Source organism: Oenanthe melanoleuca, chromosome 9, assembly GCF_029582105.1.
Source record: "Oenanthe melanoleuca isolate GR-GAL-2019-014 chromosome 9, OMel1.0, whole genome shotgun sequence".
Classification (NCBI taxonomy): Eukaryota; Metazoa; Chordata; class Aves; order Passeriformes; family Muscicapidae; genus Oenanthe; species Oenanthe melanoleuca.
The window spans coordinates 3,972,635-3,995,440 of NC_079343.1; the positions used below are offsets into that span (position 1 = coordinate 3,972,635).

The window sequence follows — 22,806 nt, forward strand, 5'->3', positions numbered from 1 at the left end:
GGAAAAATTATCATTAGTTAAGCAATGCTGATATTTAAGCATTCATTTTCATAGCCCTACTGAATAGGAACAGTTTAGATATGGCCCCTGTGTCAAGCTGTCAGCTGCTGCAGGAAGCTAAGGCATAATTTTTAATGATTTTTCAGCCATCAAGGTGGTAAAGGCAAAAATACAATTTTCCAAGACGCTATCAGGCCCACTCTGCAGGGAATAGGTGAGTTAAGGATAGGCAGTAGCACAGAATCTCTGGAGTCTTGATTTCAGCTTCTGTGGACAGGCCTCTGTCTATATTAAATTCTGAGTAAGGCTATTGGTAAAAAGAAATTTCTGAGAGAATCTTGGAGCAAACACATCTGGTGCTGGAGATGCACAGTTACTATTGCCACCTTACCCTGATCACACTGAGCTCAGCTGAGGTCCCAGCTGCCATCTCTGCATGCATGTTCCTCTCCTTAACCCTGCTCCTTTCCCTGAAAAAGCCAGAAAGAAGCTCAGAAAGATCTGTTGCTGAAGGGTGTGAGGTACCTCAGCCCTTTCCCAAGACAGCAATGCAGTTAATGGCAGCCAACATGCTTTGTGTTAATCTGTGCTTGAGCTGTGTGTTGGATGTTGGCCAGAATGTTTAATACGTCACATAATAAGGTTCTTAAAACGTTCATTTGTTCCTTTTTATCCCTTGATTTGGAGACCAGCATTGGTGCACGTTGTACTGGAGGGATTTATGTGACCCACACCTTGGAGAGGTGGTGCTCTGTCTTTTCTTGAAGGCAGCAAGATGACAGCAGTCTCACTTCTGACCTTTCAGAAAGATTGTGTTACAAACATATGAGACACCCAGTTGCTAATATACAAACTATTACTGGGGAGAATTTGTGTTTGGTCTGGTAGAATTTCTTGGCTGCAGGAAACTTCTATTATTAAAGCTTCTTTTGTTTCAAATCATAACACAGCAAGCCAACATTTATATGTGGTTTAATGAGATGAAATGGTGTAACGTGCACATGGAAGAAAGCTGAACATTGTGACATTAATATGATAATGTTACAACAAGAAGTTGACGTTGAAATTAATTTATAAATCTATTTGAACTCATTGATATGCTTTTCATCTCATTGAGATAAAGTGGGCAAGTTCCTGCAATACACTTCATTCTGGATAAACTATTTCCTATCAACAAAGCCACTTGATTTTTTTAAACCAGACTACTCATAGTTCAGGGGGAGCTGTAAGCTCTGCTTGCCTTAGTCCTGAGCTGTGTTAATCATAAAATCATAATAGAATCACAGAATGGTTTGGGTTGGAAGGGACCTTAAAGATCATTTATTTCCAGCCCCCTACATGAGCAGGGACATAGTCCAAAATGATGGAGGTGATTGAATCGGTTGGACTCACAGCTGAATATGAATGTCTAATTCCCACACTTGGCACTGTATGAAAATGAAAAACATCAACTCTGCCAAAGCTGCTGTGGGAATCCAGCAGGAATTATTCCTGTTTCAGCAGTGCATTCATCATCTGTTACATGGGTTAACCTGGTCCAGAAATGATGCTCCCACCCTCACCCTGAAGCCGATCCTTGAACGAAGCCCAGTGAAGAACAACAGAGAGCCTCCTTAAGAGACAAGAAAGGGGAGGAGAAAGCGTCTCTCTGGGCATAGCAACCCCACCTCCCGGTTATTTCATCTTCCTTACAAGGCTTAAGCCAGAAGCTTTCCTCTGTGCCTGGGTCCCTTAAAAGCGGGAGAGCAAAGCCCAAGGATCCCGGCGGAGCGGAGCCGGCATGTGCGGCTGATGGAGATGGGGAAGGAGGAGCTGCTCTCCAGAGAGGTGACAGTAACCTGTGAATCCTAAACCAGTGATGCAGATCTTCTAAAGAAACACGAAACCAAACCCAAAAAGAGATCACTGAGGGGGAAAAAGTGCAACATGAGAGGTAAATATATTTTTCCTTGGGCAAACTGAAATAATTGGCTGTATTTTGTTTGAAAATTGTCATTGTAAGCATGTGGCTGAAACTGCAGACTGAAAAATGCATTTATTAACATCTGAATAAAGACTGGTCTGACTCTGACTTCAAAAGCAGCACTGGGTGAAAAACCCAGATCAGTAGATGAATTCAGGTGCCTTTAAATAAATTTTGATGTTTCCCTTAAGGCATTCACAGCTTAAACCTTTTCAAAAATCTACGTTTCTATTTTGCTTTCTCTGCTGTTGCTAGATGTTTTCAAGTAGTAGTATGCACATTGTTTTGGAGGAAAAGCGTGGCACAACCAAAACCTAAACTGAGAATATGTCTCAGGAAACTGTCTCCATCAAGACATTTCAAATGCTCCCATACCCTTGTTCTTGCAATAGTGCCATTTCTTCAGAAAGATTCATGACCTACTGAGCTGGAATGTCTGTTGACATCTGGTTGAGGTTACTGTAACTGGTATTTGGGGTTCTTTTTTTTTTTTTTTTTTTCAGTTTAATTGAAACAAGCTGAGATTGTCTGCACATTCTATGAAGTGTTTCCACTGTCTAGTCTCTCTGATGGGTAATTCTAGAACTGCTAAATCTGAACGGGAAAAGAGGAAACACCTCAAGAGTTTCAAAACTGCAGCCCTTCTGTGGACCATGCTGCCAGGGATAGTCAGTGGCTCAAAAATGCAAGACTTTGACTCCCATCTGTAAGATGGACCAAGGCAAATGTTTTGCAAATGTGATACTACTGACTTCAGCATAACTGTGTTCTTGAACTTCTGATTTACATCTTTGCAATGCTAGAGGACTTACAGATGCTTTTATTTATCAGCTGAAATGAAAAACTGGCCTGTGGAGAAGAGCTGCTGGAAGTTCTGACAGACCTTGAGGACAGAGGATTACTAGACAACTCCTGCAGATTCTCATCAAAGGCTTTGGCTCATCCTTCCAGTCAGTGCATGCAGAGCTGTGGGTTCAGCACTCGAGGATGGAGGTGCTACGCCGCTCCTCAGTCTTTGCTGCAGAGGTGATGGAGATTTTTGACAGGTCTCCCACTGACAAAGAGCTTGTGTCCCAAGCCAAGGCTCTCTGCAGAGACTACATAAACTCGAGGCTGATTCAGGCAGGTGTCAGCTGGAGCAAACCTGAGTACAACGCCCCAGTGCCTGGGGGCAAGCTGGCCGAGGTGTCCACCATACTGCTGAGACTTGGTGAGTCCTGCTGGGTGGGGAGCTCAGGCTGGATGGACTGATTCTGGAAGAGGCTTTTCCTGTGATGATATACAGAGGATTTTCTTCTCTGCTTTTGGCATTGAGGTTTGGTGATCTTCCCTAAACATCTCATTTGCTTGAGTTTCCTCAGTGTCTTGGAGCACTGCTCAGCACAGGGTTTCTGCAAAGTTGCCCTTTTCTGAGGACTTGCAGCAGCTCAAAATCACAAAGCAGTCTAAGAAAGCCCAGCAGCAAACTGATTCTGTGTGCACAGGTCTCCAGCTGTGTAACAGTTCTCACAGCACTTAGAGCAGTCTTTCTCAGCTGGGCATTTTAGCACTGTTTTCTCCAGTGAGTGACTTGTTTACCACAATGCATCTGGCATCTTCTAGGGCACTGCTGCTGCTGGACTTGGGCTTCACCCAGCTTTAATTTGGGGCTAGTTGCTTAGACAATGTGCTGTGGGAGATTTTATAAAAGCTGCATTTAAAATTTCCTTTATCTACCTTAGTTATTCAGCAAGACCTGAGTCTTCTTGCTTTTTGCTGAAGCAAGAAGGAGTTGGTTGGTGTTTTTTGGCATACTTTGCCAATCAGTGCTACCTTCACAGCACAGCAACTATGAGGGCTTCAGGGAGACCCATTTGAAGTTCATGCTTGGAGGCTGTGACATGAAGATATGCTTCAGAGCTTGTACCAGGTGCACCCTCTAAATGTTGACAGTTGCCTTTGTTTTGGGTTGAGTAGCATCCTGTGTGCTCAAGCCTAGCTCTTTGTCATTTGGGAACCCAACACCATTACTCTTGGAAGTTGCTTCCAACATCCCTCTTTGCCTGCAGGCTGGTATATTAGTTCACATCTGTGGCAACTACCACCAGCATTTGCATCTGATTTAATTACATCAAACAGATCTGGTGAAGTAAGCATTAGCTGGGCATAAAAAAGTCAGGACCAGGGCTGGTGTCCCCACTTTCTCCCCTTTCTATCAGTTTGATACTATCCTAAGCTCCTTTTTAAGGGAAAGCTGTGTTTCTTTTAACTGACTTTCTAAAATAATTAATTATTTTTCACCTTTTCTCTTCTATGCTGATTTTACCTCTGCTTTTGTTTCCAGTGATTGTTTGGTCTTTGGGGGGATTTTTCTGTTCTTCTGTCAATCTCATTTGTACTCCCTTTCTTCTCTGCCTGTGTCGGGGGTTGAGGTTTATGTACTTTCAACCCAATCTTCTGTGGGTGGCCAGGAACATGTTAAAGGGCAAGCAGGTGGCTCACTGGATCTGAAGGCGTCTCCTGGATTGTCCAGATGGAAAGATTTGGCTGACAATCCCAGGAACTTGGTGCCTTCTCTGAGCAAATCTGTTTGGAGAGCACCATGTGGTACCCATGCAACCAGAAAGGTGAGCAGTCCTCCTCATTAAGATGAAGAATAGTTTTTGTCCTGTTTTTTTTAGAAACTCCATTTGTCACATGGCCCATCCCTTTCTTTTCCCCTTTGCTGCTCTAACCAGCACAATGCCTGCTGGTACCCAGCCACCTGCCAGGAATGGTAATCCTTAGCCACTTCCTAAGCAGTGCAAACAAGCAAGACCAGTTTTTTTCCTTCATGATAGTTCTGAGAAGCCTGTGGAGATGGGAAGTTGGAGTATTTTCTAGCCCACTTGCACACAGAGACTCTGATGAACAGCCTGGTGGGTCAGCAGAATTCCTGGGCACAGGCAATGCTGTTGGAGGTCATAGGGAGGGAGGCTCCATCAGTGAGGCTTAGCAGCTAAAAATTATGGCAATTAATGAGTCAGGCAGGGTGAAACCTAATGGTATAGCCAAATGAGGCACCCCAGACCAACCTGCTGTGACTGTCATGGGCTTTGTTTATCTGAACTTTGACCTTTGACCACTGCAATGAGCTTCTGCACGTGGGAACTGTCACTGCTGCCCTGCTAATTCCTCCACAATCACTGGAGGAAGGAGGAGAAGTCCCCAAATTTCTCTAAATGTTGCAAAGTTGGGTATCAGAACAAGGACACTGGAGATCAGCACTAAAGTATCATGCCACAGAAGAGGTCCTGGGGCTGCTGGGGCAGGGAGGCTCTCTGAGCATGGGAATGTTTTCTTGTGCTTTCCTTCCCCAGATGCTCCTGCCTGCCCTGTGCTGCAGAACAGGCAACATGTGCCTCCAACCAAACCCTGATCTCATCTGGGGCCTCCAGGCACTGCTTGTTAGAAGCTGTAGCAGTGGCAGGCTACCAAGTGCTGATCCCAGCCTCCTGTGCCTCCCTCTCAGCTTACCAGGGCTATCCCCATTTCCTTGCATTTACCAGGAAGCCTGTGTGCTGCCTGTGAGGAGAAAAAGGCTGCTCAGTAGTCCAAGTCAAGTTTCCTCTTATCAGGCCTGACCATGTGTTGGCAGGTTTCCTCTTGCTGTCAAACAGGGACAATCCCATGCTCAGAAAGGGCTGGGAGAGCTCAGATGTGGAATTCTGTAGGGCTGGGTATTGCCTGTGCTGAGTGCCAGATAAATGAATTAAGGATCAGTAGCTAGTGTCTCTATAACAAGATCCTGATTGCAGTGACATGGTTTTTTTTACCTCTCATATAAATGAAATTTTGAGGAAGATCTGTTGCCCTCTGGCTGGGCCAAATCACCTGGGTCTTGCAGTGGGATATAAAGCTGTTGGAATAACTTCTCCTCTTCCCAGAGCACCCTTGTGCAGGAGAAGAACACAGTGTGTCCTAAATCTAAGCCAAAAAGAGCTTTCCATGCACAAAGGGCCTTGGTCCCATGTCGTGTTTGCATTGTGTCATGTTCCTACAGCAGCTGTGCAACCTTCATTAAATATCCATGAACCTCTACAGAGAGAGAAATCCCTTGGAGACTGGGATTTATTAATTCTACTACTCAAAAACTATTTTTTTTGTTTGCTTTTTTTTTTGCTACAAAGGAAAAGCTTTACTGTTGTTTCCCAAGCTCCATAGCTCAGTCCTTTTTGAGGAGGTTCTCTGCTTGTCCTTGATATTTTTGTCTTGGTCTTCAAGCTGGCCTAACACCTCCTGCCATTTCCCAGCTGGGCAGAAAGACCTCTGGAGGTGAAAGCACATGTCTGTGTGTGTCAGGTACCTTGCTGCTGAGCAGTCAGCCATGCAAATGAACACCTCTTTAATAATTTTTAATCCAGATTGGCTCTCAAGTGCCTGCATGAGCATAAAATAGCTGAGAGTCTCTTTGTTTAATTAATGTTGTGCAGCTCTGGGTGGATCCTTGGCTTTCATCAGCCTTCAGCATTCTTGAGTTTCTCAAGATTCTCTCTCTTGCACTTCAGGCATTTTTGTACAAGCCTGACGGGGTGCTGAGTTAGGGAGTATCTCACAAAAGCTTACATGGATGTACATGCCTCCTTCTCACTTCTGAAATAAAATGACATGGCTTTGCTTATCTGAGACCTGTCTCCTGTGTTGGAGGAAAGGCAGGCAGCCAGCCTGGGAACAGCATTTATATCAGGAATTACTGCAGCCACACCACTGCTGCAGGGCCACTACTCCTTTTTAGGAATCCCAGGGTGCAGGTGGTAGGGAATTGCATCTAAACCACCCTAAGCACTGCTCAGATGGAGCTGGGCTTAGGGAATTGCACCTAAACCACCCTAAGCACTCTGCCTGCCTAAACTCAGATGGAGCTGGGCTTAGGGAATTGCACCTAAACCACCCTAAGCACTCTGCCTGCCTAAACTCAGATGGAGCTGGGCTTCAGGCTCTTAGGCTGAAGGCATTCCTGGGGTGATCCCAGCTGGAATTCCTCCATGGAGAGAGCAGGGCTGGGTGCTGTGTGTGCTGACTCTGGCTGTTTGTTTGCAGGGGATGAGCTGGAGTACATTCGCCCCAACGTCTACAGGAACATCGCCCGCCAGCTGAACATCTCTCTGCACTCTGAGACTGTGGTGTCTGACGCCTTCCTGGCAGTGGCTGCACAGATTTTCACTGCAGGTACAGTGCCCAGACAGACACACAGACAGGGCTGGGTGGAAAGGAACAGGATGGAGCACCTCTCTCGGAGAAGGCTTGTTTCTGGGATAGCCTGCAAGGTGGGGCCTGCTTTCTGAAAGGGCTGTGGGCAGTTTGGCAGTGTGCCCTGCTTTAATGGTTTAATGAGAGCTCCTCTCTGCTGCCTTCTGGCAGGGAAATGTCCTGCATTGTAATATCCTCCCAGTAGGTTCTGTCTCATTCTAGAAGGCACCTCGTGCCCTTCCTCGTTAGGAGGTGGTTGTTACCTCACTGCATAGGGAGGTCACTCATTCCAAACTTCTTTGCTCACCATTGGCAGCTGCAGAAGATTCATTGCATGGGAGTCTCCCTTGTTCCAGCTCACACTGCTCATGCTGGAAGCCAGAAACAACTCATCACAAGAGAGCTCCTCTCCTCCTGGCTTCCTTTCCCACAGCAACACCCAGAATTGCAATGGGAGCTGCTGCTTTGCCTTTCTCATGTTGGGGAACTCTTGGTCCTTAAGGCTGTTCCAGATGAGGTGTTGCTTTGAGCTTTCTCCCTGCTTAGATGTGAGTGTTCTGATGCTGCTGTTAGACTGGTTCCAGAGATGATGGTCAGAAGCAAAAATATGCCCTGTGCTGTGTTCAGCTCTTCCTGGAAACAGTCCCTGCCCACAACTGGAAAAGCAGCCTGTGGGAATTGAGGGAAGAGAAACCTTTTAGAGGGATTTATGTCAGGCAGGTTCTGACATGGTTATAGGTTTTCTGCAATGTCTTGTGTTGTCTGTGGAAGGGACAGTAGATATTAAAGACCGGAAACAAAACAAAAAAAAGGAAAAAAAAAAAAACCAAAGAAGGCAACTTGCTAGCAGTATAGCAGTATGAAGCCACTGGAACCTGTGACAAGAGCATGGGAAGTGTCACAGGATGCAGGAGCTCTTGTCACTTTGGCAGTAGTTGCTACAGGATAGAGCTCCAGCTGTCAGTTGTACTTTCAAATAGGCTACCTCACTCAAAACCTTTTAATCCCCACAATCAACTGTGCTTCTTTATCTGGACCCACTGACAATCTGGAGAAGACCTGTGATGGAGAGCACAGATCCTCCCCATAATCATAACAGATGGCAAAATGGATCTCTGACAGGGACTGCCCAAGCAGGGCTTCTGGCAGTTTGAGCAGGGCACATTTTACTGCCTGGGTTAGGGAAATGGATGGAATTGGACTGTGTGGCTGGTACTGCAGTTTGCCTTTCCACTGGGCTGGCTTGGGAGGGTCTGTGAGCTCAGAAAAAGCAAGAGCTGGGCAAGTGTGTCAGGAGTGTCTCAGTGTGGCTGTTGGGCCCTGTCTTGTCACTTAGTGCTGAGCTTTACTGGTGTCAAGGCTTACAGAAAAACCACAGTCGGGTTGGCAGGCTCAGGTGCAATTTGAATTGAATTTTGAATTTGAATTTTAGATGAGTACAGCTGACTGCATTGGGGCTGGCCCACCTCCAGAGCTGAAATGACACACAGAGAGCTAAGCCAGGAATGCTGCAGGTGGAGCAGACTGTGATTCTGCATAACCATGAAAGCCTACTGCTCTCACTGTGTATTGACAAATCCATGGAGAGCTGCATTTTTTTGGTGTTCTTCAACTTCTCAGCTCCTGAGAATGTGTGGGTAGTTTAAAATTAAAGTAGAAATCATATCTCATAATTCTAAACCTGGATTTTCAGGGTATTAAGAATTGAATCTGGACTCAGCCTTCTGAGGCTGACAGTGCTGGGGACTTTGTAGTCAATCTCTGTTGGCAGTACTGCCCCTCCTCTGGAGCCACCCTGCTGCAGAAATAGTAGTGTGCTGGCTGCACAGGGGCTGGTTCAAACCTTCTCAGAGCTCTCCATGCTCTGTTCTTAATTCTTTATCCTCTTTGCTGGGAGTTGTGTATTTAATTGCTTTTATCAACTTGTTATTGTAATTTCTCCTAGGTATAATGCTGCTGAGTGGCAGAGAGGTAGGAGCTTGCTGGTTTTTAACATTCCTGGATCCCACTGCAGTCTCAAAACTAAGCATTTAACAATAAATCCAGCAAATTGGAGTTGACTTTACCAGCAAGACATTCATTCCTCTTTTTTTTTTTTTTTTTTTTTTTTTTTTTTTTTTTTTTTTTTTTTCATAGCTCAGAGGAAAGAGGCTCTTATTGAGCAAAGGAAACCAGACACTCAAGTTCAGTCTGAGTTCTCATGCCAATTACCAGTTTATTAAGAAAACAGCTACAATCTGACACTACAGTGCTTAGACAGCACTAGACACTTACAATGCCTTTCCAGCAAGGAAGCAGGGGGTTTTGACCCTTTTTTTTGCTGGAGAGGATTTCTCCTTAACCTTTTACATGTCTATCTTCCACATTCTGGTCTGGTTTTGAGTCTTCACACTGTAGCTTGTCTGTGCTCACTTCCTGTCCACACTGTCTACAATTCTTGACTAAGCCCAAAACTGCCCTGAGCAGCCTGTTCAATGCCTTCTCTTTCAGTGAAGAAATTTTTACTAATGTCCAATCTAAACATCACCTGGAACAATTTGGGGCCATTTCCTCTTGCCCCATGGCTTGTCATCTGGGAGAAGAGACTTTATGCTCAAGCTGTATTTTGTTCCCCTGTTTCCAAACAACTCATCAGTTTTTCAGGATGAGGAGAGCCCATCTGTGTGGAGACAAGCACTGCAGAGCCCTGATCTGCTTTTGATGGTAAAGGATCTGTAACAGCATCATCTCTGTGATGTTACCACTGGTTCTCATGTGTGGTCCAAAGGTGCTCTGCAGGTAGCAGGAGACTTTCCCCTGACTTGAACAAGCTTTGGTTTGGGGCCTGGCTGAGCTGATATTTACCTTAGATTTTAAAACAAATGCCAAAAGGAAGAGGTCACTTGGTGGAAAAACAGAAGTAGAAAAGGGAGAGGCATTTTTCCTTTCCTAAAGGAAGCAGTTCTGTCCTGTTGGTAAGAGCTGCTAGGCATGAGGGCTTTTTCAAAGCTTCCAGATTGGTTTTTACTGGGTTTGGCTTTTAATCAAGAGTGCCTGAGCTGATGTGAGCCCTGTGTAACAGGAATGTAGGGTTAATACTTTCTGAGGAGAAAGCACTTTCCCTTCAGGAGCAAATGGATGTAGATGACACCAAGCTGACTGGTGCTGTTGACACACTTGAAGGATGGGATGACATCCAGAGGGACCTGGACAAACTTGAGAGTGGCCAATGGGAATCTCATGAGGTTATACAAGGCCAAGTGCTGATGCTGCATCTATGTTGGGGCAACTACCAGGATCAATCAAGGCTGGGATGAACAGATCAAGAGCAACTCTGGGAGAAGGGCTTGGGGGTGCTAGTGGGTGAGGGCTGGACATGCCCTAGCCCTGTGTACTGAGACCCAGAAACCACCCATGTGCTGGGCAGCAGGGGAGGGGGATTCTCTGCCCCACTCAGACCTGTCTCCAGCCCTGGGTCCCAGCACAGGAAGGAGCTGGACCTGCTGGAGAGATTCCAGAGGAGGCACCAGGATGAGCAGAGGATGCAGCAGCTCTGCTGAGAGGAAAGGCTGGGAGAGTTTGGATTGTTCAGCCTGGAGAAGAGAAGCTCCAGGTGACTTAACTGTGGCCTTCAACTTGCTGAAGGAGCCAACAAGGAAGTTGGAGAGAGAATATTTACAGGGGTGTGGAGTGCTAGGATGAAGGGGAATGGTTTCATACTAACAGGTTCATATTAGGTATTAAAAAGATATTTTTCCCTAGGAAGATGAGGCCCTGGCACAGGTTACCCAGAGAAGCTGTGGCTGCCCCTTCCCTGGAAGTGTTCAAGGCCAAGTTGGATGGGGCTTGGAACAACCTGGGATAGTGGAAGGTGTCCCTGCCTGTCAGAGACTGGAAAATCTGTTTTGAGACATCTTAGGATGCTTGGAATGTGTGGTAGGGAGTGGGTCAGACCTTGCTCTGGGGAGGTGGTGCCCTGGCCCCTGTACCCCCAGCCCCAGTGTCTGCCAGCCATGGCACACTGAAGGCAGCCCCCCAGTGTTACCTGCCCCAGTCCCTGAGTGTCTGAGAAACCACAAGTCCCACCTGGCAGGAAGGCCCAGGATGGGCCCAAGCTTTAAGAAGCCTGACCATGAAGCAAGCACATCATTGTCCTTTAACTATACCTTAATTTTGGAGTTTTATGTCACTGGAACCCAGGAGCTGTTAGCTATATGTCTATTTTTCTGTATCTTTCCTGTCCTTCTATTTTTCTTTCTTTCTTGTTCTCTCTTCTCACACTGTATTGGTTTAAAAAATTTTTTATGTTCAGTGGGCTAAGTCTATGCAATGGTAAGTGATGTTATGTTGCATTTACTCTTTTACTAATGTTCTGTAATTTTCTGTTGTTTGCCAGCAAATTTTCATGTGTTTTTTACCTCTTGAGAATATCTGGTTGAGATTTTGTCCTTTTCATCTATCCAGAGCAAAACAACCTTTGTTTTAACCTTGGAATTGACTGGTGTGTAACACTGCCCGTGACAGGGGACTGGAATGAGATGAGCTTTGAGTTTCCTTCCAACCCAGACCATTCAGGGTTTCTCTGAAATGCTGTTGGAAATGCATCCTGCTGCTCCCTCAGTGCTTAGGCTTTATGACTTGAGCTTCCTGCCTTGGGCACACCCCTCTCAGCTTTTCTCTCCACCAAAGCCTGTTGTGTCTGGCTGTATTCTCCCAGCTGTTGAAGTGTAGCAGTGGATCGTGTTTCTTTAAGGACTGATTTGTGAGCAGGACTTTGATGCTGAGTGGAGCAGAAGGAAGTTTATTTGAATAACCTCAGGTAGTGTGGTGCCCTGAGACTGCACAGTCATGTCTCATGGTTTCTTCATCTCTCCCCTGGGGCAGACAAGCTCATATGAGCAGGAACACTTTCAAGAGCATTCCTCTTCTGCTAATTCATTTTACCCTGGGCTCAGCAGTGTTTACATACCTTCAGCTCCATGGCTGGCCTAGAGAGTGCAACTTGTATTTATTTTTTATAGTGCCTTCTAAGCAGCCCTTCACTTTTTCCATATCCTTTTGTTCCATGTCTGTGAGCAGAGCTTTCTCTCTTTTGGCTGCTCCTTTTTGGACCAGCTTTCCATTCCCTGTTGTTGTTAGCTCCTGTGCATGTTAATCCACACAGTGGGAAGCTGTGAATGAATGGATTGTCTTGCTTGGTGATGAGTGCCTGTTTTACCCAGTGTGGATGACAGCCAGGCCCTTTGAGGAATTTAGAGCAAGCTAATGTCTTTTTGCTTCTCATGTGCACTGGCCAGATGCAATTCCAGCTTGTGCTGAGATGCATCATTCTAGTGTCACTTTAAACCTGGCCTGGATGTCATGGGGGACAAAGGCACTGCCCTCTCAGTAATTGTGCTCCTCTGCCCCTGCCAAGAGAGTCTTTGAGAGAGAAATGGAGCTGGTGCCCTGGGAAAGTGCAGAGGATGGCTGCTGAGGCATGTCCCCTCTCCTGCCTGGGGCTGGATGGTTGCTGGAGCTCTCCTGAGCAGGGGGCCCAGCCACAAGCATGGCCCAAGTGTTGGAGGTGCCTGCTCTTCCCTTGCTTCCTACAATATCTAGAGAGAAGAGGAGCATAAACTGTTCCCTGCTGTTGTGAGTGAGAAGCCCAGCCTGCTGTCTCCATCTTCTGATTCCAGCAGTGGCAAGAGGACTCCAGACAAATGGAAGTCAAGAAGGGATTTCCTCCTCTCCTGCCCCCATGGACTGACTCTGCTAGTAACAGGAAAGGCAGACTGAAGGATTGGTTTGACCCTTATGGGCATGCTCTGGAAAGAGGATGTGACCCCTGAGCCCTCCACATCCATCACCATTATAAGCATTACCCAAGAACTCATTCTCTTTCTGCTGTCAAAGGGAGAGGGGTTCTCTCCATGTGCCAGGGAAGCACTCACCTCCTGCAAGTCCTGCAGCAGGTACCATTATAGAACAAACCTGGCAAGGGAGCTGGAGGGCTTCCTCTCCATCCTCTCTGGACTGATGTGCCTTAGAGCAAACTGCTTTCCTGTGTGCTGGGGAAGTCATGGGTCCTTTATCCTTGAGCCTCTCTGTTTCACAGGCTGTGGATATACTTTTCTGGAGCTCTGGAGACTGGAGCTCTCTTTCTGTACCAGAGTGACTCCAGTCCTGTCAGTCTTTGTTATTGCCATGTAAATATCTCAGAGCTAATGGACTTGTTTCAGATATTTAAAGAGTGCTGTCAGCAAAAGCTTGGGAATAAGCCAGTGAACTCTTCCCTGGAATTTTGGGTAACTTTTGTTATGTAACTCAAGATGCAAGGAACCATATTTCTGCAGGGATGGAGAGCTGTAAAACTGACTTATACTGAAGCTGAATATAAACCAGCTGAGGCTCTGGTCCTGAGCATATAATCAGCAAGGAGTGAAACCCCTCAAGGCCTCTTTCACGAGGTAGGACTGTACTGACCTGCACTCAGACAGCCTCTTCCTTGCAGGGAGAACCCCTCTGTCTAGTCTTCTGTGGTTTCATAGCCTCTTCCTGGCTCATTCTTCTGGCTGTCATGGTGACACACAATGTGAGAAAGGCAGATAAATAGTGTGAATGCCAAACAGGCAGTGAACTTCCTGAGTGACAGCGCTGGCGTCAGGGACACCGCAGGGTCTCAGCAAATAAAACCAAAAGAAGAAGAACACTCATTTTAGCTATATTAATAACTTCCTCTGATCTCTGGGGTAGTTCTGGGGAAGGACAGTATCACAGAGGATTTGAGCTAGTGCTGTTACTGTTGCTGCAGAGCCCCACAAAAGGTTCATCTGTAGATTTTTATCTTGCATTAGTCATGAAAAGTGTGGGGTTTTTTGTAACACTGAATGGATTTTCTTCAGTCTAACAAGGTATTTCTGTGGCTGACATTTGAAGAGTTCCTCTAAAGTTTAGTTCGTTTTTTTTATTATTATTATTTAAGGAAAAGAAAAGCAAGCAATTCCTAGAAGTGTTAGTGTGAGTGCCCCTTCTGAAGCACAAACTGTAAGAATTGTGGAAATGCTCTGAAATCTGCATGTTTTCTAAAGAAATATAGGACATTCTGCTACAATGAGAAGAGCTATGAGGAGGCTGGAGCTGCATCTCAGAGGTGGTTCAGGCTACTTGGGGGTCTGAGAGTGCAATGAAGGAAAGAGGGAGACCCTTCACCCCATTTAAATTGTATTTTTTCTTTCTCAGCACATCCAGTTTTCTAATGGTGTATTTAACCCCTCCTGATCCATAGATCTATTATCTGTGTGCATAGATTGCACACATTCTTCCATCCTGTCACCTCTTTTCTTTCTTGTTGCAACCCTGCAAGGACAGTTCTGTGTGGTTTTTAAGTATTAGAACTTCACCAGGTTTCTGAATATGTTTGGGGGAGACTTTGGACAGATTCAATAGAGACCCAACACTGTAAAATACTTCACAGTATGCTTGATAAATATGGCTATTACAATTAATAAAGTACAGGGGGAATATGCCAGCTGTAGTTCTGCATGGGAGTGAAAGGGTTTTGTTTCCAGGTCACTGATCCTGAGAAAAGCCTGATGAGGAGCAGCTGACTGCAATGTTTGAGCATGAAGGGTTTATGACTGCAGTGTTTGAGCATGAAGGATTTATGCCCAGAGGTGCTGGTAAGGCTCAGGGGAGCCCCCGGGAGGCTGGCTGGTACCTAGAGCTGAGCTCCTGTGCTTATCACTAACACCAGCAGGAAGGTGACTGTGCTGGGACAGCTTCCCTGTGGACACAGTGCAGGCAGGCCAGCCTGGAAGGAAGGCTGCCTGTCTTCTGGGAGATTAGACAACTGACTGACTCTCCAACCCTGCACTGTCTTCAGCAGGGTAGCACAGACAATATTAAGTAGGCAGTGGCCAACTCCTTGAAGCTTTTCAGGTGGAGACTGAGCCCTAGTCCTTGTATTGAAGAGGACAGCAGCCCTCATGAGTGCAGGGAGGCACTCTGGTGAGCAATGACAGGACACAAGAGAATGGCATGAAGCTGTGTCATGGGGGTTAGACTGGATATTAGGAAAGGATTCTTCCCCAGAGGGTGGTCAGGCACTGAACAGGCACACCAGGGAATGTCATGGATCCAGGGCTGCCAGAGCTCCAGCAGTGTTTGGGCAACACTCCCAGGCACAGGGTGGGATTGTTGGGATGTCCTGTTGCAGGGCCAGGAGCTGCTCTCAATGATCCTTGTGAGTCCATCCAGCTCAGGATTCTATGACTCCTCTATTCCACCTATGATTCTGTGAACTGAAGATGCTTATCTTGTATGCTTTGGGTGTCACATTGGAACAGTGGTTAGAAAAAAACAGGAATGCTTTGTCTAAGGGTGTTCGAGCTTTATGTTGAAGACAAAAACCCCAGGCTGCTCAAACTATTTGAATTCTATCACCTCCTCTGCATCACATGCGTGGCTGAGAGCCAGTGGCAATACAACACATAGTGGTGCACACCTTCCCTATTGCAATGGTGCCTTGGTGCAGCCAGTGCTGAGAGGCAATCAAACCATAGCAAGGTCAGATTATTTCATTCTGCTTCTCTATGTGGAGAGTTTTCCCTGATTCTGGTCCCCTACTATTTCTTTACCCCCATGTGGAGAGCACACAGAGCTGTGGCTGCACACAGGTAGTGTGGGCACATGTTATGATGCAGGGTTGTTTCCTTTCATTACTCAAGACTTGTTGGATCCCAGACACCTGGGATTTTTGAGCTTTCTGTGCTTTCTGGCAGTGACCCCCAGAAGAACACTGCTTTTGACCTGAGGCCTTGAGGAGGCTTCCAGATTTGAGTGATGGAGTTAAAATCACTGGTGTGTAGTTAAATAGAAGTGCATCATTTCACATGGTGAAGGGTTTTAAAATTGAGATTTTTAGAATGTAGTAATAGGTATGGGACAAGATGGGGGATTTTGGGTGTTGTCTCTTTCTGTCTTCTTCCTTCTTCATGATTTCAGGCAGTAGTTTCTGGTTGGACAGTTAGAGCTGCACTGCAAGGTCACAGGAGTTTGGTTATTGGGCCACAAGTATAAATAATATAGGTGTTAATTCTCTATTGGACTGTTTGGCATTAAAAGACCTTGTAACTAGCTGGATTCACCTCCATTTTGCTTGCTTTTAGCTGGTAGCTGGAGGTGCTGCAGAACTCTCTGTACTTCACATGAGATTTAATAAACAACCAAGCCCAAACACGAGAAAATTCATCTCCTTCATGTTTTTAATCCTGACTCTGAGTGAAGACAGAAGAAAATGAAGACAAGCCACTAATTAAGTGGTGCAGACACCACCTTTACAAAGACTGAGCTGTGTGTAAATGTGACTGGCCTGTTTTCTCTTGGCAGGCATAACGTGGGGCAAGGTGGTGTCTCTGTACGCCGTGGCAGCCGGGCTGGCCGTGGACTGCGTGCGGCACGCGCAGCCAGCCATGGTTCACACCATCGTGGACTGCCTGGGAGAGTTTGTGAGGAAGACCTTGGTGACATGGCTGAAAAGGAGAGGAGGCTGGGTAAGAAGTGCTGTCTCATTGAACTTGTTTCTGTGTGTCCAGACCAGGAAATATCCCGGTCAATGAAAGTGAGGGTGTGCTCTCTGCAGCTTTATGCAGAAAAAGGCTTTTTCTTTGTGTGAGATTCTCTTTCACAATGCTGTGGCCACCTCTGTCCTACTTACATTTCTGCTAGACTTATATAACTCTGTAACTGCCTCATGGTCCCATCCTCAAGCACATCAGTTATTCTTATCCTCAGCTTCCTGCATAGCTGAGACATAATCATTCAGTCCTGATCCACCAGCACCTGTTGTGTTTCTGATCTTCTCCAGAGCCAGTCACAGTGGAACACTGCAGGGATCATTCCTGTGAGGCACAGTCACACGTTGCCCAGAGAAGCTGTGGTTGCCCCATCCCTGGAAGTGTCCAAGGCTAGGTTGGATGGGGCTTGGAGCAGCTGATTTTAGAGGAAGGTGTCCCTGCCCATGGCAGGGGTGGGACTAGATGATCTTTAAGGTCTCTTCCAACCCAAACCATTCTTTGGTTCTGTGATACTCTTGGCCAGCTGTTTTGGAAACTGGCAAAAAATGGGGCCTGCCAGCTTAATTCTCATTTCACCTCTAAGCACTGGATTTCTTTGGTCTCTCTATACCCAATGAGAGCATTGGTTCCTGTGGTGGATCATTCATAGTAAGAACTTTGTTTTGGTGCTGTGGCATAGCTGGATACCTTTCCAGTGACCCCCTCAGCTGGCTGTGTTAGTGACTGGCAGCTGGGTGATGTCTGTGTGTATCAGGTTCCATGTGCCTGTCTAGCAGGGACACAGACAGTCCTTGGATCCTTTAGTGTGCTGCTGGGCAGATGCTACTTGGGGCAAAATATTGCCCTGTGACACCACTCAGATCAGAACATCTCAGAACTTATTGAACATCTTGTTCTCAAGGCATGCACTCTTTCCAGACTGAGTCACAGCAGCAAATTCTCACTTTTCCAAGAGGTGAAATTTCTTCCTAAACCATCAGGAAATGGTCAGGCTCCTCACCCACACAGATCTGAAGAGAGGGGGATGTCTTTTTCCAAACTGAGTATTGCTGCTCTGTTCTGAGACTCCCCAACTGTGTCAGTAGCTGGTTCAGTTACCTGATTTCTTTAGGAGTGTGAAGAAGAGCTGGGAAAGTCTCATTGTTCTGATTTTGAATGCCTTGTACTTACTAAGTACCAATCCTACCTTAAATCATCCCTGCCCTCTCTAAATCTGTGTCACCTTGAGGCCAGCTGACTCAGGGAACTGTTTGCTTGGGCTAAAAGTAACCTTTGATTTGAATGCCCTGATCTGTTTCATTTTGCATTCCAAAAATTGATTGTGCCGAGGCAGGTGAAGAGGATATTCTGGGATTAAGTAACACTGTTCCTGTCTGTGAATGCCAGTCCCTACCTCAGTATCATTTGAGGCTTACTTTAACTGCATACATGTAGAGCTGCTTGAAATGTATTCTCTGAAACATTTTTTTTCTAAGATCTAGTTTCATTAAAACAGAAATGTTGCCTAGGAATGCATCTCTTTCTAGTTTCCAAGTTTTTTTTGTGTTTTTTTTTTTTTTTTTTTTTTGCTTTGGTAGAACTTGCATGCTCTGCTAAGTTAGCATCTTGTTTTTAATTTTTGTGTTGCTTCATTAGAGTTCAAAACAGAGTGTTTGGGTAGCTCCAAAAGGATCTTTTTGGAAAATTTCTTGCATAGCAAGCGTGCTACAAAACCCATGTCCAGAGCAGCAGTGGTTCTGTGCAGCTGAGGAGATAAATCCACCACTGGCTCCTTCTGTCAGCCATCCCTCTTTAGATGGGCAGCACATTCCAATTGGAGCTGCTGAATCCATGCTAACTTATCTTGGGGTCTGGCCTTAAGGAAGGGAACTTCACTGCCCCCATCAAGCACAAGGCTGTGAAGGCTGCTGGGTTTTCTGGTACAGCCCATTTCCAACACCCTTATCAGCAACTCTGGGCTGTGCAAAGGAAGCACTTTCCCTCTAGAAAGGGGGTCCCTTCAGTCTGGGGAAAGGCTGCTAATCCCATCTCATGCTGTGCCTCCCTGAATGTTCTTGCTCTTGATCTAGGCACTGCAGCAGGAATTTCCCAGCCTTGTTCACTCACAGTTCAGACCAAGCAGTTGTTTGGTGGAACCTGTCCCCCACTGCCAGGCCTAGCTGGTGTTGGTTTGTCCTGGCATGCCATCCCTGTTCACATGGCCCCCACCTCCTGCACATCAGCCTAGGCTGAGGCTGCCAAGAGTAACCCCTAGGCCCTGAGCTGGTCCAGGCAAGACACCATAGAGACTTTGGAAAGGCTTGTGAAATTCTTTATTCAGCAGTAGGTTCCTATGCTGCTTCCATAGGGTGAGAAGACCACAGAACTCAATGCAAACATCACTGGAAGAGCAAGAAAGAGCCTTTGAGACATCATTTCTTCCTGGGAAGAGTTTGCAGCCTCAGTGGCTTTACAGTAGAATGGAAAGATTTAAATATTTTTTTTAGCAGCACTTGCTCTGAAGCAGTGTGTGCGACTTGAATTTGTTTGAATAATTAACACAGAACATCAAACTGCCATTGTAACAGTTTATCAATGCCTGACAAGGCAAAAAGCCTTAAGTAGCTTTGAAGTTTTCAATTCCACTGCCTTATCAGGTAGGCTTGATTTGGATAACAGCAGCAAAGGCAATTGTTAAACAGCTGAGTAATTCTGCTTATCTAAGCAAACCCCATACTAAGTGCTTCTGAGTGCAGCTCCTCTTGGTTAGAGCAGTGAGGTCATTGCCTTTGAGTGAACATAGCAAGAGTTCACCTTTTCATCTGGCAGTTAACCCTCTACAGATGTAACCAAGCTGTATGGGCCTTGCACTGGCTCACATGAGGCACTAAAGCCCATCAGAGCTTATGTTTCTCAAGGATCAGGTACCCTAACATGTGTGTTCAGACAGTTAACTGCATGTCATGACTTTTCTCAACTAAAGGGATAGCTTGACACAACTGTGTTTTAAACATGACCCATGCAGATTTCTAGAATCTGACAGGCTGAATCAGTTCAGACTATTTTCAAATTCAAATACAGTGAGTGTGCTAAGCCACCTCTGGAAGTGTTCAGGGAGACTCACCTTGCTTTCCTTCACAATACAAAGTACCTGTAACCACATTGCAGCATCTTCTGGTAACTGTCTTGGCTCTGCTTGCTATGTTTGCTTGTGTTTTTTAGCTATAGGCAGCAGTGTTTCCACACCTTGGTGCTGACTCAGCTCTCTTGTCATTCTGCACCTCCCCATCATAGCATGCTCTGTATTCCTCCCCTCTGCAGTCTCTGCTTGTTAGTAATTCATGGGCTCAGCTTCTCCTGGTGCTCCCAATGTGGTGAGGTGCACCATGCCAGCATTCCAGACACGGTGAACAAGGAGCTGCTGGGGCATGTGGGAGCTGCTGGCTCCAGAGCTTTGGTCTGTAGGTGATGATGGGGTTGGGTAGGGTGGCTGTACTCACTAACCAGACTCTGGGATTTGTCCCTTCAGCCCCCTTTTCCTTTCTTCTAATGATGGCCAAGGTTGGTGAGGCAAGGCTCATGCATGTCTTGAGCACAAGCAGGAGGAATAGAGGAGATTATTGGAGCATTCATGATCTCTCATGTCCTGTTTTGGGGAGGAACACCTCAGGGTTGAGAGTCTCACTTGTCTGTGCTTATGTCAGAAGGTAAATTTGGAAGACTGCTGAGCTGAGCTTGTAAAGAAAAAACTTTTGGGGCTGTGAACACTTGCCATCCTTGTTATGTGATTATTGTTCCCATTTGCCACCCAAAATCTGTTGCTGAAAACCACAGGGGGTTGATGTGCTAACAGTGCACCCTCTGTCACACAAACACTGTCCACATTTTGTGCTATGCTGGAGTTTAACCAGAACTCAGTTTTATCATGGGCAAAGATTTTAATTTTTATTCCTGCACCAGAAAATGCATTTTCCTCTCTACCTCTGTCCTGTTCACTTCACCTTCTTGATATTTTCCACTTTCTCCTTCCTATGCCAGCTGAGAGCTTATTTCTACCAATTTGACAGGACGGTGGGGGTTTGTTTGTTTTTTTGTTTTTTTTAATCATTGCAGGCCAGCTTCTCTTCTTGTTAATACTTGAAACCAGCTGCCCAAGAGATCTTTTGAGACACACACATCTGGGAGGCATCTCTGCTGGCATATATATTTCCACAAACAAAGCTACAAAGCTTGCATTGCTTTAGGTTTAAACTGGGGGATGGCTTGCTTGAATGTCTTCCAAAGAAAACATTAAGTCAAGAGAAAATGTACAAGCAACTTGAGCTGATATTAAACAGGACAACCTCTGGGAAGCATCTGGCTTTACAGAAAAGGATGGGAATGCTGATACTGCTAAGGCTTCCTAGACCTTTTGAACAGGGAAAGAAAGTTGTATTTAGCTATCCAAAATGGGAAGTGCTGGATAATCTTCCTGTAGCATTTCTTTCCTCAGGAGTAGCTGAAGAAGGGCACACTTTGGTGGGGAATTAGGAATGTGTATTTTGCAGGCTCTTGAGCCTGATTTAATGACTTTCAGTGTGTGGAAGTGTCAGAGCCAACATCTGGTGCTGCAGCAGCTTTGGTGTGATGCCATGGGTTGTGGGGCTGGGACAGCCTGCAGAAGTGGCTGATGTGGGCACCTCTCTCTGATGATCTCTCTTCCCTCCTCTTTAGGCAGACATCACCAAGTGTGTGGTGAATACTGACCCCAGCCTTCGCTCCCACTGGCTCGTGGCTGCTGTTTGCAGTTTTGGTCACTTCCTCAAGGCCATCTTCTTTGTCCTGCTGCCTGAGAGATGAGTCTGACTTGCCAAGCACAACCCCCTTGCCCCATCTTCTCTCCCACTCCAGAAGCAACAAGAAGTAACTGGAGAAGTAATTCCAGACTGGTAATTGCAATCTCTGAAGAGGAGGAAGAGAAGAACTGGGACACAAAAAAGCTTGTTCTCTTCTCCCATCAAGCAGGAGCAGATGATCAACCACAGTCTCCTATTTGCAACCACACCACATTAATCCTTCCAAGAATCTTGTTTCCCTGGGTGACTTGCATGTGTGGCCTGGGTGTAGCTGGTCCCTGGGCATGCTGATGGCAGCTGTGTGAGCATGGGACTGTCAGATGGCTGCTCCTTTCTGCTGTGTTGCATGTTTATGCTAGCACCAGGCAGAGGGGAGGAGGAAGGGAATATTATTTGAAATGGGATAAAAAAATAGGAGAGGGGGAGAGTCCCTTCTTCAGTCCATGTGATTTCCCTTCCAGTCCTCAGACTTACCTTGTGTTGATTCTGGTTGTTACATTTGTGCTTAAACTTCATCTCCTCCTTTATCCCCAACTCACTTGCTGGGCTCTGCCCCAGCACAGCATGGTGGGTTTTTAATGAGATAAAACCAAATAATCTGTCAACAGATGCTTCTCCCTGACAAGTCCTGGAGATTGGTCTGAGTAGCTGTGTGAGGGGCAGGATGAGAGGGCAATGTGTCTTTTGTTGACCCCTCTTACTGCACTCATCTCAGTCAAACAGGAGAGCAAGGGGCAATGCCTTCAAGCAACAACCTGGGATAGAATTTCATCATGAAGAAAAATGTGTTCTCCACTGTGATTCTGTCAGAGCTAAGCCTGTAAGTAGGAAAGGGTGGGGGACATGGGCAGAAATAGGGAAGCTGCAAGTGGCATTGTAAAAGCAGTGAGCTGTGTTGAAAGTAGCTGATGGGTGTTTCTCATTTAATCTCTTTAAAGTACAAGTCATAGTCTTCTTTGTGGCAAACAATAAAAGAAAATAAGTGGTATTTCACTACTGCATAGGCTATTGTATTTGTTTCCAGACCAGAGTTAACAATTCCAAAAAAGGCCAGAACAGTGCAGAGACAAGCACTCCAACCATGCTAAAAATACTTCAGCTTTTCCCCTGGTAGAGCATGTTAACATGTTAAACCTCCCTTGCCTGGTTCATGCCTGGAATTTAACCCATGTTGTTGCCATGTCAGAAACATGCTGTTTCCACCAACAGATGCAGAGCTCCCTGATGTCAGCAGGAAAAGCTGTGGAGCCTCCTCTCTGCCAAAGCCTTCTGGAGACTCCCAGCT

General features: G+C 46.0%; 1 protein-coding gene across 4 annotated transcripts; it reads left to right on the top strand.

Annotated features, from left to right (window-relative positions):
* Window positions 1-1,693: 1,693 nt before the first annotated feature.
* Window positions 1,694-22,514, top strand: BOK (BCL2 family apoptosis regulator BOK). 4 transcript variants are annotated; one of them, XM_056499084.1, is made up of 5 exons: window positions 1,694-1,933; window positions 2,795-3,173; window positions 7,022-7,150; window positions 16,520-16,683; window positions 21,400-22,514. In XM_056499084.1, the coding sequence occupies exons 2-5, from the start codon at window positions 2,951-2,953 to the stop codon at window positions 21,523-21,525; spliced, it is 642 nt and encodes a 213-aa protein (XP_056355059.1). In that variant the 5' UTR covers window positions 1,694-1,933; window positions 2,795-2,950; the 3' UTR covers window positions 21,526-22,514. The 4 variants fall into 4 exon arrangements, with proteins under 4 accessions (XP_056355059.1, XP_056355058.1, XP_056355061.1 ...); XM_056499083.1 differs by having other exon boundaries at window positions 1,702-1,933; window positions 2,467-3,173; XM_056499086.1 differs by having other exon boundaries at window positions 1,702-1,933; window positions 2,467-3,173; window positions 21,404-22,514.
* The last annotated feature ends 292 nt before the right edge of the window (window positions 22,515-22,806 follow it).

What these genes read in the sequence shown, in the direction of transcription:
- BOK (XM_056499084.1), top strand. Translation starts at nt 2,951, where the DNA reads ATGGAGGTGCTACGCCGCTCCTCAGTCTTTGCTGCAGAGGTGATGGAG. An exon ending in CACCATACTGCTGAGACTTG is followed by an intron (nt 3,174 to 7,021) that starts GTGAGTCCTGCT and finishes GTTTGTTTGCAG; the next exon opens with GGGATGAGCTGGAGTACATT. An exon ending in TGCACAGATTTTCACTGCAG is followed by an intron (nt 7,151 to 16,519) that starts GTACAGTGCCCA and finishes TTCTCTTGGCAG; the next exon opens with GCATAACGTGGGGCAAGGTG.